The following is a 12,813-nucleotide window of genomic DNA, read 5'->3' as shown; positions in this document are numbered from 1 at the left end:
CTGCTTATCTTATCTGCTCTTCTCCTTCCTTCTTTCCTTCCTTCCTTCCTTCCATCTATAGGACGAGAACATCCATGACGTTCTGCAACTTCTGGTGGCCCTCATGTCCGAGCACCCGGCGTCCATGATCCCAGCCTTCGACCAGAGAAACGGAATACGGTGAGCCCTGAGAGAGACACACACACACACACACACACACATGCACGCCTGCCCCTGCTGCACTTACATAACTGAAGTAGATTCGACCTGTCACCGCCACATCAGTCACATGGCCCTTCAGCCTGTCTGTGCTTCACTTGGCTCCGTTCAATACAAGCTCCTTCCTTCCCCTTAGACCAGAGCTAATGACCTTCAAGCCAAGACACCTTCCAAAATGCTTTCCCCTGCACTGTGCCTGTGGGTTGCCTAAGGGTCTAGATCATGGAAGGCACGGTTTTCCTCACTTTGTTTTAGAAATAAGGGAAAGTATTGTATTGTGTGAACATAGTTAAGGTTTTAATAAGTGACTGCTTTGTGTACATAAAACCACAGACACGTTATTACTGCACTTCAGTGGCTGATGTGGAAAATGAGCCTGAACAGCCTCTGACTCTTATTTTCTCGGCCATTAGGGTCATCTACAAGCTCCTGGCCTCCAAGAGTGAAAGCATCCGAGTGCAGGCGCTCAAAGTCCTGGGATACTTCCTGAAACACCTCGGACACAAGTGAGTGACATCAGATTATCCTTCTTATCACGTTATCTTGCAAATTTGACTTATTTATTTTCCTCCAGGTGTATAAACAATTTAAAGAACAACTGCCAGATTCACAGAACAGCAAACATGGAGATACAAGGTTTTTGTCAGACAGTGACAATATATGGGGATTATTTTCCTGGACATAACTGCTGATGCTGGTTTATTGGTAGGGGGATGGGGAGACAGGGCTGGTTCGTTGGTATGGGGATGAGTATTGGGAGACAGGACTGGTTAATTGTTAGGGGGATGGGGAGACAGGGCTGGTTCATTGGTATGGGGATGAGTATTGGGAGACAGGACTGGTTAATTGTTGGGGGTATGGTGAGACAGGGCTGGTTCGTTGGTATGGGGATGGGGAGATGGGGCTGGTTAATTGTTAGGGGTATGGTGAGACAGGGCTGGTTCATATGTAGTGGTTTGGGGAGACAGGGCTGGTTAATTGTTGGGGGTATGGGGAGACAGGGCTGGTTCATATGTAGGGAGATGGGGAGACAGGGCTGGTTTATCGGTAGGGATATGCGGATGGGGTCACAGGGCTGGTTCATTGGTAGGATTGGTAGGAGTCCCTTCTCCTATACAGTTACTCTTTCAAAGATATTAGATTGAGCTTCCATAAAAAAAGCTAGTTGTGTTTCACAGTTTATGAACAGCCTGAGAAAGTCAGTCTTCGTGAAAACTTTCCGATAAGGAGAAATAGCTCCGCAAGGGAGCGGGGTACTCCACGACTGACTGTAGCAGAATAATCAGTCTGACAGAGCGTGCATCCGCTAAGGCTATACTTCTATGCAGCAGAAGTGAATAGTGGGAAAGGCATTCATCATTCTTGAAGCTCCTGAAAGTTGGGAGAATTTTCAGCTCCTGCTTCTTTTCCATTCATTCTGATGAGTAGAAACAGATTGGCTTGTGGAGGACCGTTCTCCCCAGAACACACCGACTGCCCCATCACAGAGTCACTTTAAATGAGAGTGAAATGACGGTAATGATTGCACTAATCCTGTAATCTCGTGAAACGTGAACAGAGGAGTGTGCTAACTGAACAGATGCCGTTGTTAGCAGCTAACTGACTGAATAAGCCTGTGAGCCACTTTGTCCTGTGTGTGAGCACACACACACTGAGTGTATCTCCGTTGCAGAGAGAATGATGAGGAATAGTTCTGCAGGAACTGATGTCAAAATGACTTTTTTTTGTCACAGTTCGAGTCTGTGTGTGTGGCTGGGCTGTGCAGTATATCATTTGCTATTCGTTAGCGCAGTGTTGCCCTTAGCGACAGTTGCATCCTACAATGTGATTTTAACAAATTCAATAAAGCAAAACACTGATCAGCCAACCGGTGACGTGGCTTGACGACTGGGTCAGAACATCTCCAAAACATCAGGCAGGTCTTGAGGGGTGTTCCTGGTATGCAGTGGTCAGTACTTGCCAAAAGGTCTCCAAGAAAGGGTAACCGGTGAACCGGCAACAGGGTCATGTGCGCCTTAGGCTCATTGATGTGATCCATGGTGACACACCTCACAACTTATAAGACTTAAAGGATCTGCTGCTAACTTATTAGTGCCAGAGACCACAGGATACCTTCAGAGGGCCTTGCTTCAAATGAGTCCATGCTTCAAATGGTCAGATCTGTTGTGGCGGCACAAGGGGGACCTTGTCAGTATTAGGCTGCAATACTAATGTTACTAGTGCTATGGCTGATTGCTGTATTTTCCAAGTACAGGGTATTACAGGATAAGCTAAAAAAAATATGATAGCATTACTAAACTAAATAAGCTGCCATTGATAAACCATGCTTTCTGGGTGCGGCTACGGAAAGTTGCTAAAGGAAAGTCCAACCACTCTGATTGGACCGTTTATTAAGATTACACTAAAGGAACCTTACACAGTGAGCCCTATCTTACACACTGCACAAGGCACGCCGCGATGCTCGTTGCTATCTTACACCTTGCCAATAGTCCATTTTTTACGCAGATAGACGGTGCTTGGGTATATATTTACGCCGATGGGCGTGGTGGGCTCGAAATGAGGTGTGTTCAGGTAAATTTCTGCCGTATTGTTGTCTTGGCAACTAAAAAACACCAGTGAACACTGACTGAAAACAACCTAGGCAGACGGCAACAGTCAGACGTCCATTGCTATCTTGGCAGTGAATTGTCAACACAGGTGTGTGCCCAATGCGCATATACCCCCTGAACTAGCGTTCTGCCAAAGCCAGACTGCACCTGGCTCTAAAGGGGAATGGCAAGTGACCCGCTGATTGGTTTATTGCATGTTACGCTCAAAACACACCCATGATTAATTAAGCAGCCCTAAATCAAGCTGCGCAGTGTACGGTTGACGACTCACCCGAAAGATTGCTAATATAGGGCCCAGTGTTGAAAACATTATTTAAAGATTTGTTTATTTTAACCTTCCATTACTATTTAAAGCAGCTCCTGCATACCATGAGTATGAAATTCTGGTGCATTCTGATACTGTGGCTAAGCCTTTTAAGTGGTTTAGTGATATTATCTTAGTTCCAATGGGCCTGTAGCAGTGAAAGTATAGCTGATGACATGACGGTAGAGCGAAACCTGACACCTTGAGCTTACCAGCAAGAGAGTGCCGCTACGCAACGTGACATATCACACTTAGAAACAGGGTGCCCTCCAAAAACCATGCCTTGCGAAGTCGGGGCCTTGGCACTGGCATGCTCCTCTGACGATCTTATGGGGTGTTAAAAGGGACATGAGAAGAGAAATGGATGCCTTTTTATGTGTGTTGGGGGATCTCCTGCACCTCATTGTGTGTCTGTGTGTGGGATGTGCCCCTGAGCGGCGCGGTGTCTGTAACAATTATGTCAACCTGTCAGTTCAGAGTAACTTTTGATTGATCTGAATGGTGTGAAGGAGTGTGTGTTGAAATTGGAAGGATTTGTAAGTTATGCTTACCTGCACCTTCAGCTTCATACGACACGCCGTGACTTTCAATGTGCTTGTTTTTTTTTTTTTTCCCCCAGCCCTCTCACTAATTGTGTGTCCGTGTGTGTGTGTCACTGCAGGAGGAAAGTGGAGATCATGCACACACACAGCCTCTTCACGCTGCTGGGCGAGAGATTAATGATGCACACCAACACTGTGACAGTCACTACCTACAACACACTCTATGAGGTATGCCACAAACACACTCAACCAGCACCAGGGTTCAGACACGGTATAAAAATAAAAAAACAACAACAGCAACAACAACTAGTTCAGGAACAATTAGTTCCTTTTTATTCCTGAACAAATTGATTTTAAAATGTATTTATTAATTTATTTTTCTTTTTTATTTTAAAAGTAAAGGTTTGCTAATTGGTTCTTGGTGCTTGGATGTGCAGTTCTAATAAATTGGTAGGAGCCTTACCAATTTATTTATTTATTATATTATTTATTATTATTATTATTATTATTTTATTTTATTTTTTATTTTTTTATTTTTAAGACTGTGGGTTTGACGGGGTGAATATTATAGAACCTGAACATAAGACAAATGTTCTACACACATTAAAGGCTTTTCCTAGAACTGCATGTCCAAGCCAAGAACCATATATGTTTATTTATTTATTTAATTTGATTATTTTTTAAATCATTTCTTTTGGTTTGGACATAAGGCAAAAGTTTTACACCTATTACAGTGTTCCTACAACTGCATGTCCTGTTGGCAAGGAAAAAAAACCTTGATCGAGAGGAAGAAACCTTGAGAGGAACCAAGACTCAAAAAGGGGAACCCGTCCTCCTCAGGTCGACACTGGATAATAACAATAATAAGCAAAACAGGAATAAAAACCAACAATAAAACTAAACTGAATAGAACAAAAGAGGCAAATGTGCCGTCAAGCCATATAAGATGAAAACGTGAGTGAGATGATGAAGTCCGTGCAGATAAACGGTCAGAAGCATGGTCATGCAGTGAGGTTCAGATGGAACAGTCATTGGACAGCTAGACGCACTTGGAGGAGAGCACTAACTCCCAGTTCTGTTGCACCCATGCTGCCTAGCATTGAGTTATGGGGGAGAGGGAGGGCCATATGTCACATTTGTTTGATCCATTCGGATGTTTTTTTCTAAAGCTGCTGTGATTAGATAAAGGAACAGATGTACAGGTCTTGGTAAGTCACATTTCAGCTGTGTTTTTATTGTTACTGGGGAAAACAAAAGAATGAATAATTGCTCACAGATTCGAACCATGATCCGACACTGTGTATCCCCACCGGGAATCCCAAGCCATGCCTCTTTGCCATCAGTGGCCGGAGTCCCAGAGAGCACAATTGGCCATTCTCTCTCCGGGTGGGTAGATGACGCTCTTAAGCAGTGTTGGCTGGTGCAGTGGAGCTCTGGTCCCAGTGCTTTCTTCCAAGCATGTCAGCTGCCTGGCAATGCCTTATTGACCAAGTTGGCTGGCTTCATATGTATCGGAGTCCTCACCCTCCTAGTGTCAGGAGTGTTGCTAGTGATAGGGGGAGTTACGAATGTGTGAGTAAATTGACAGAACCAAATTGGGAGCAAAAAACCTTTTACTGTGGCAAGTGTCACCATGCACACACCTTAACTCCTCTGCATGAAGTTGAATGTTCAACTTTTTACAGCTTAATTGCCGTTTTTATTTCTCCTTATTCATATAAAACTGGCCCCATCATTAGGAGATCACAGGTCTGTGCATGGTTGAGTCCAAGAGAGCCCCCCTGTCCCTCCTCCTCATTACTCAGCACGATGCTAGCTAGCGCAGGCTACAGTTAGGAATGATTACATTGCTGGTTCTGGCTTTCGTTTTTGCCTTGACCAACACACACACACACACACACCCCTCTAGTACTGTAGCTCTGTTCTAAAACTGTTGGTCTGGCTCGCTGTGTTGGTCTTATTTCGCAAGCACAGCCGGCGGATAATGAGGAGCTCTCTGTCTAAGGGCTTGCATCAGTTATTGTTCTCTGTCCTGTTTTTTTTCACACAACTACTACATACCTCTCACACACGTCCAGAGCGGAGCGGAGACCGTTCTCCACATCGCTCCTGTATGTGTGGAGGATTACCCTCTTAAGTTATTCAGTCCTGTACTGACTGCTGAACACCTGTCCTTCTGTCCCTGCAGATTCTTACAGAGCAGGTGTGTACTCAGGTGGTCCACAAGCCCCACCCAGAGCCCGACTCCACCGTCAAGATCCAGAATCCCAGTAAGTGTGCTTACGGAAGAACAGTAGAATACACACACACACACACACACACTGCAAGGATGGAAATGGCTCTCTCTCTCTCTTTTCTTTCTCGTTTTCTCTCTTTTCTTTCTCGTTTTCTCTCTTCTTTCTCTTTCTCGTTTTCTCTCTGTCTCTGTGTCTCTCTCTCTCTCTCTCTCTCTCTCTCTCTCTCTTTCTCTCTCTCTCTCTGTGTCTCTCTGTCTCTTTCTGTCTCTCTCTCTCGCCCCTTTTCTGCCTCTCATTCTCACTCTTTTTTTTCTCTCTCTCTCTCTTTCTTTCTTTTTCTCTCTTTCCCTCTCCTTCCGTTTCTCGGCCACTCTTTCTCGCTCTCTAACTTTTCTCTCACGCTCTTTCTCGCGCTCGCCTTCTCTCTGCCTCCCTTTTTCTGTCTCTCTTGCTCTCAAACCTTTTCTCTGCCCTTCTCTCACTCTCTCTCTTGCCTTCTGTGTCTCTCACCCCTTTCTCTGCCTCTCCTTCGGGACCCTCTCCCCCTCCCGTTCTGTCTTTTTCTCTTTCCCATCCTCTCTCTCTTCCTCCTTCCTGTCCTTTCTCCATCACTTTCTCCTTTCTTTTTTTTTCTTTTTTTTTTGTCACTTCCTCTACCTCTCTCTTTCTCTCACCCCCTCTCTGCCCCCCCCCCTCTCTCTTTTAGTGATTTTGAAGGTGGTGGCCACACTGTTGAAGAATTCCACTCCCAGCACTGAGCTGATGGAGGTGCGCCGCCTCTTCCTGTCCGACATGATCAAGCTCTTCAGCAACAGCCGAGAGAACAGACGGTACACATAAACACTAGCACTCAAGCACGCACGCACGCACGCACACACACACACACACACACACACACACTCACACTTTCTCAATAATCATCAGAAACATGCACGCTGAACCTCATCCTCACAGTAGGACCCGTCCTTTCTCCATTAAAACAATTACCGTCATAATTACTGCAGCCCCTAGCGGAGGGAGAAAACAGGGCACTGGCCCCTGTTGTGTCCTGTTTAATGGCCCCTATGGAGGCTGAGTTTGGCTTTGTCTCCCGCTGGCTGACGTTAGCCTCAGCGCCTCGTTAGCGCGCTGCAGTTAGCTCGTGCTGCGCTCCTCTCTAAACAAGTTTAAAGCTCGCTCTTCTCGAGTGGCAGCGCCTCAGCTGTCGCCACGCTAACAACAGTCAGCCAAAAACTCAGATGAGTATTTTCGTAGTTCCTGGAACGCTGTCATTATGCTGGAAGCAGATGGAGCCAAAACACTGCTGTAAGAACTTGCAGGCCAAATACACACAAGCAGCAAAATGTGTGCCAGACAGCTGTTTCACTCTCTTCTAACTATACATATGATAATGATGGAGGGAACTGCACTGCACACCATAACAGTTCCTCTGAAGTGTTCTAATACTTATTCCACTGTGTGCGTGTGCGTGCGCGTGCATGTGTGTGTGTTTCCGTAGGTGTCTGCTGCAGTGTTCAGTGTGGCAGGACTGGATGTTCTCTCTCGGATACATAAACCCTAAGAACCCAGAGGAGCAGAAGATCACAGAGATGGTCTACAACATCTTCCGCATCCTGCTGTACCACGCCATCAAGTACGAGTGGGGTGGCTGGCGCGTGTGGGTGGACACGCTTAGCATCGCCCACTCTAAGGTTCGAGTCACAGTTTGTTTTGCTCTGATGACACCAGACTGTACACTCAACATACAAAACATTGTGCAGCACAGGTCAATTTACATATTTACTTGACTTTTGAAGTGGGAAGACACCTGCAGAAATATAAAATGGCATGTGCAGAAGTTGTCCAGTTAGCAAACTAGGCTCTTCTGAATAGCTGAGGATCAGACAGAGAGTATAAAGGCTCATTCATGTCAGGTGGCACAAGCCAAACCTGACCGCTGGCGTACGGACACGTTTGACTCTGACCTTCCCGCTAGTGGATGTATTGCTTAACCTCCATGCCATTGTAAAAGACGCATAGAAGTATATGGGCGGTGATGTTTCTATTGTTTGAAGCAGAAGTGAATCTTAAGAAATGCCTACAGCTCACAGTTTTCCCTGTTCTTGTCTATAAGAAATGGCAATCACTATGACGTTTTCTTCACAATTGGCTGTGCACTCTCCGGGCGATTAGATGGTGCTCTCTCCCCACATCTCTTGAGTGATGTTGGCTGGCACAGGCATCCGTTATATGGTGTGGCGGGGCTGGATACCCGGCGATTTTCTGCCAAAAAGAGGTGGTGGCTGGCTTCACGTGTATTGGGAAAAGTGCTTGCCCTCCTAGTTTGGGGCGCATTGCTAGTGCTAGCGGCAGTTATGAATGAAATGGATTGACGAAGTAAAATAAAGATTAAGAGTAACTGTGGAAGTCGAGGGAAGATTATATATAATATTCTAGCCAAGAAAGAGAATGTAATAAACCCTTAAACAGCAAAAGGATGTAGGACGAGTTAGCTGACCAAGGCTGGCCAAGAATATGGCATAGCTAGGCAAGTGTTCTGCAAGGAAGTGTTTGTGAAAAGAATAAAATGAAGACTCTTAGCTTGGCTGCAAAAGAGGAGTATTAAGTGCTGACTGTGCACTATTAAGTATTTTCTACTTTAATATAATATGTAATTTGAAGATACAACTTGTTTGGTTGTTGTCAATAGTCTAGGTTGTTGTCAATAGTATTATACCTTATCATGGCATCAGCAATATGGTAAAATCCAAATCGTGGCCATATCATTCTGGTATGTAGTATGCAGTACCAGTATTGGTAAATAGCTGCTTTATACTATCAAACTCATTGTAGGTGTTTTTTAATAACATAGGAAAAGTCCCTTAAGACCAGCAGTGTATATGTTAAAGTGTGCTTCTGTATGTAACAAATGAGATCCGAAACACTCAAGGTCAAGGTCTTCTATGTTCAATCCAGAGCCTGCTATATTTTCTTGACAGGTGACGTACGAGGCCCACAAGGAGTACCTGGCTAAGATGTATGAGGAATACCAGCGTCAGGAAGAGGAGAACATCAAGAAAGGAAAGAAGGGCTCAGTCAGCACCATCTCAGGCCTGTCGGCACAGCCGGCCGCAGTCAACGGCAACCTGGAGATCCGTGAGATGGACGACACTTCCCAGACGCAGACGCCCGAGAGCGAGGCCGACTACGGCGAGGGTGGAGACTCTCGCAACTTGCTGGCTGAGGCCAAGGGCCCTGAAGCGGAGCCTGAGAGGACTGGGCCTGGGGTCAGGGTTGAGGTCCATGACCTGCTGGTAGACATCAAAGCCGAAAAGGTGGAGGCCACGGAGGTCAAGCTGGATGACCTGGACCTGTCCCCAGAGGCGTTGGGTGGCACAGGGGGCATGGAAAACGGCCCATTGGTGGAAGTGGACTCCCTTTTGGACAGCGCCTACTGCGCGGCCGTCCGCAAGCTCAACGGTGGCCTGGGGCCCAAGGAGGAAGAGGAAGTGGGCATAGTGGGCCTGGGAGAAGAAGACAGCAACCTGGGCCCCCTGATCACGCTGGCCGACGAAAAGGACAGCGTGCCCAGCAACAATGGCTTCCTCAGCTTCCCAAAAGCTGACGAGAAGCTCCTGCCCTCGCTGGCCCCAGCAGAGCCACTCGCGCTGACCGGCCGCGACAAGCCGCCCTGCGCCTCCAGTGCCAGCGACGACCTCAGCCTGCTGGCCCACATGACGTCCTGCGGCGCCGACCTTGGCCCGAGCCATGGAGGGACGCTGCCAGAGGATGAGGGCTTCAAGCTGCAGGACTCGCTGGCCGACATCAGCAGGCTGGCTGAGGCCGAGGCCCAGGCTGCAGCAAGGGGGGCTGAGGGACCTGAGAGCAGGTCTGGAGATGCCACCACAGCCAAGAGTGGAGATGCGGTCAGCACCACGTCAGACACGGAGAGGTCAGATGATGGCAAGGATAAAGAAATGAAGAAGATCCAAACTACAGCCACCACACAGGTACAAATCTGCTCTAAATCCATTTAGAGCTGGGCAATGGTAATCGCTTTTATGAGCATATTGTGGAATCGGTCAGTGCTTACAGATCACTGACCTATTGTCGAGTATTACATTGAACATTACATGTAGGAAAATGTAGTATGATCTGATGATGACCAGGTGAACCAGGAATGACTTTCTGGAGATGCAGATAGTCCAGAGGATAAGGGTCGGTAGCTTCAGGGTCAGGCAGATACATCCTGTTGCAGCTGCCTAGATAGTAAAAGTCCAAAGGATTGGCCATCTGAGACACAATACTTGGGAACTTGGGGGAACTTGGGGTTGAGCAGCCTGCAGAACACAACGCCAACTGCACATTTCTTTGCAGAGAGAGTTGGTGCCGTTTGATTGGATGGAATGCAGATTATTCTGGGTACAAGTCACTGTGCTAAGTATGGGAGAGTACTTGCATAGCTGGTAGTCTCAACTGGTAGTCATCATATTGCAGTGTGTATTGTTTATAAGTGTCTAAAAATCATGATCTAGAATTTTTACCCTATCGCCTACCCCTTACTACTTATTGCATGCCACCACGTTAGCTTTGTAGATTCAGTGCAGAGCTGGATAAAGCAGCAAGCCTCAGACACTAAACACTTGAATCTCGACTGGTCTATATGACTATGTTTGATGTAAGGGGGAAACTGGGTAAATTGGATGTTTTGATACACCGATCATACTTGTGTTTTTGCTTTGCCATTATTTTCATTTGTTTCCATCTAGTCTTCCCCTGCAAACAGTGTAGAATCCGGCCAGTGCGGTTCCATTTGTGTAATGTGTAAAGTCCCAAAAGTGACAAGAGAAGCTGATGAGTGATGAATGCTCTCCTGTAGGCTCTGCATGGACGTTCAGGCAGTCAAATAGAGCGGGACCTGAGGGTGGATCTGGGCTTCAGGGGGATGCCCATGACTGAAGAGCAGCGGCGCCAGTTCAGCCCCGGCCCACGGACCACCATGTTCCGCATCCCAGAGTTCAAGTGGTCGCCCATGCACCAGCGTTTGCTCACAGACCTGCTCTTCGCCCTGGAGACAGACGTGCACGTGTGGAGGAGGTGAGTGTCCAGTAGGGGGCTAAAGGGGTTAGAGTAGCATGTCGTTGTGGACCGATTGTGGTTGGGCTGGTATTAGCAGACAATGCTGGATGCTTGCCAAACCCAATTACATGACCAGTGCTACCTGTGCTGGGAATGTGAAAGCTTGCTAGCTAGCTATCATAGCACTCTCCAAATCTCCATTTTTGCCGGGTTTCCCCATAATGTGAAACAAGTCCAGTTGCGCTTTCTGGGACCCCCGGCCACTGATGGCTGTAGCATTGCAGAGTATTAAACTGACGACCTATAGGTGACAGGGGCAAACACTTAGACAGCTGTGCCACCTGAGAACCCAGCTTTACAGATTACAATATCAGTATTGAAAGAAATAGAAAAAGTAGCATGGGGCTGTGTCTAGTAGGGGCTCTTTTGCTGTGGGTAGGATGTATTGATATAGAAAAAGGATGTCAAACACATGTCCTGGGTAAGTTACAATTGAACCGAAAGTGACCAAAAAAACACTGTCTATTAATATTTTAAATATTATTTAGTATTGAACATTTCTGAATGCATTTCCCAAGCTTTAATTTTCTCTTTCTCTTCTTTCCATTCTTCTTGTTTTTCTCCTCAGCCACTCAACTAAATCAGTCATGGACTTTGTGAACAGTAATGAGAACATTATATTTGTGCACAACACCATCCACCTCATTTCTCAGATGGTTGATAACATCATCATCGCCTGTGGAGGGATCCTGCCCTTGCTCTCCGCTGCCACCTCGCCTTCTGTAAGTGGCACCACAGCACCCCCTATGGGCTGCACGCCAGTAAGATCGCCTGCTGCTGCAGTGTGCAGCTGGGGTTTGGTTTTGTAGCGAACGATCTCCTGAATAGTGGATTATCTCATTTTCATCAGCTTTTTCAAATGATTATTTTTCAGATATTGTTATTTGCTAGCTGCTAGCCTCCAGCTATTTTCTCCTAGATTTGAACAGGTGATAAAATATGGCTGAATTACAGGTTTTGTAGTATCTAATGTGTGCAATGTTCAGGTTGACTGTGATGGATTTAGGCCTGAAAGATGCCCTTCTCAGCTGCCTCTCCGTCAGGTTTAATCTCTAATACATGGGTCTGGGTTTAAACACTGTCCTAGACTACTCCCTGCACTCTGAATGGAAATGTAGTCTAATGGATTGAGCTTAGTCTTGAAGCAGCATTGGTAAGTCCTTTAGTCTAGGATTCGCCTTAATCTGGGTCTTCAAAACCAGCCCATTTAACAGCACTAATTTCCTCAACTTTTCTATTTTGCATCTTTTTATTCCTCTGCTTTTTATCCCCTTTAAATCTTTCTACTAAACTCTGCAAATTTGATTTATTTCTTAACTAATTTTCTAATATTTTAATGTTTTTTAACCATTTTCTTTTGTGTGTTTGTTTTCTGTACCCTGTCCTCTCTGTCTTTTGTCTTTTTTCTCTCTTTTTGTCTTTTGCATGTACAGAGTTCTAAGGTTAGTGCAAATCCTGTAAGTTCCCATTTTGTTACACTTTTCTAACATTTATTAACTGTTGATTTCCATTGCTATATAACTAACAACCTTAGCATCGAGTGATTACTAGGGGTGCACCCTCGGAATCCATTCAGCCACTCCAAACAAGCTTTAGGCCAGTTTATTATTTTAAATTTTTTAGGGCAAATAAGTCTTGCAGTTGCCACTCACTTTTGAAATGGCTCTTAATGTGTTATTTCAAAAAAGGTGAATATTTTTTTTTGTTTATGAAGTTCAAAATGGCCCGTTTAAGAGCACACATTTATTTTGTGGCTGATTAGAAAGTACTAGAGATGTGCGTGTGTTCATTTAGGGCACATGGTA

General features: G+C 45.8%; 1 protein-coding gene across 10 annotated transcripts in view; it reads left to right on the top strand.

Annotated features, from left to right (window-relative positions):
* Positions 1-12,813, top strand: part of nbeaa (neurobeachin a) — a 198,082-nt gene that overhangs the window by 139,533 nt on the left and 45,736 nt on the right. For 7 of the 10 annotated variants that reach the window (XM_072659423.1, XM_072659427.1, XM_072659425.1 and 4 more), the window contains exons 16-25: positions 62-159; positions 612-704; positions 3,773-3,881; positions 5,842-5,923; positions 6,597-6,720; positions 7,389-7,581; positions 8,869-9,879; positions 10,749-10,966; positions 11,577-11,730; positions 12,442-12,465. In XM_072659423.1, coding sequence (XP_072515524.1) covers positions 62-159; positions 612-704; positions 3,773-3,881; positions 5,842-5,923; positions 6,597-6,720; positions 7,389-7,581; positions 8,869-9,879; positions 10,749-10,966; positions 11,577-11,730; positions 12,442-12,465 — 2,106 coding nt within the window. The remainder of the gene's footprint in view (positions 1-61; positions 160-611; positions 705-3,772; positions 3,882-5,841; positions 5,924-6,596; positions 6,721-7,388; positions 7,582-8,868; positions 9,880-10,748; positions 10,967-11,576; positions 11,731-12,441; positions 12,466-12,813) is intronic. The other 3 variants (XM_072659426.1, XM_072659429.1, XM_072659422.1) reach the window with 1 other exon arrangement.

This window comes from Salminus brasiliensis, chromosome 16 (genome assembly GCF_030463535.1).
Source record: "Salminus brasiliensis chromosome 16, fSalBra1.hap2, whole genome shotgun sequence".
Classification (NCBI taxonomy): domain Eukaryota; kingdom Metazoa; phylum Chordata; class Actinopteri; order Characiformes; family Bryconidae; genus Salminus; species Salminus brasiliensis.
This window is presented reverse-complemented; position numbering and strand designations above follow the sequence as displayed.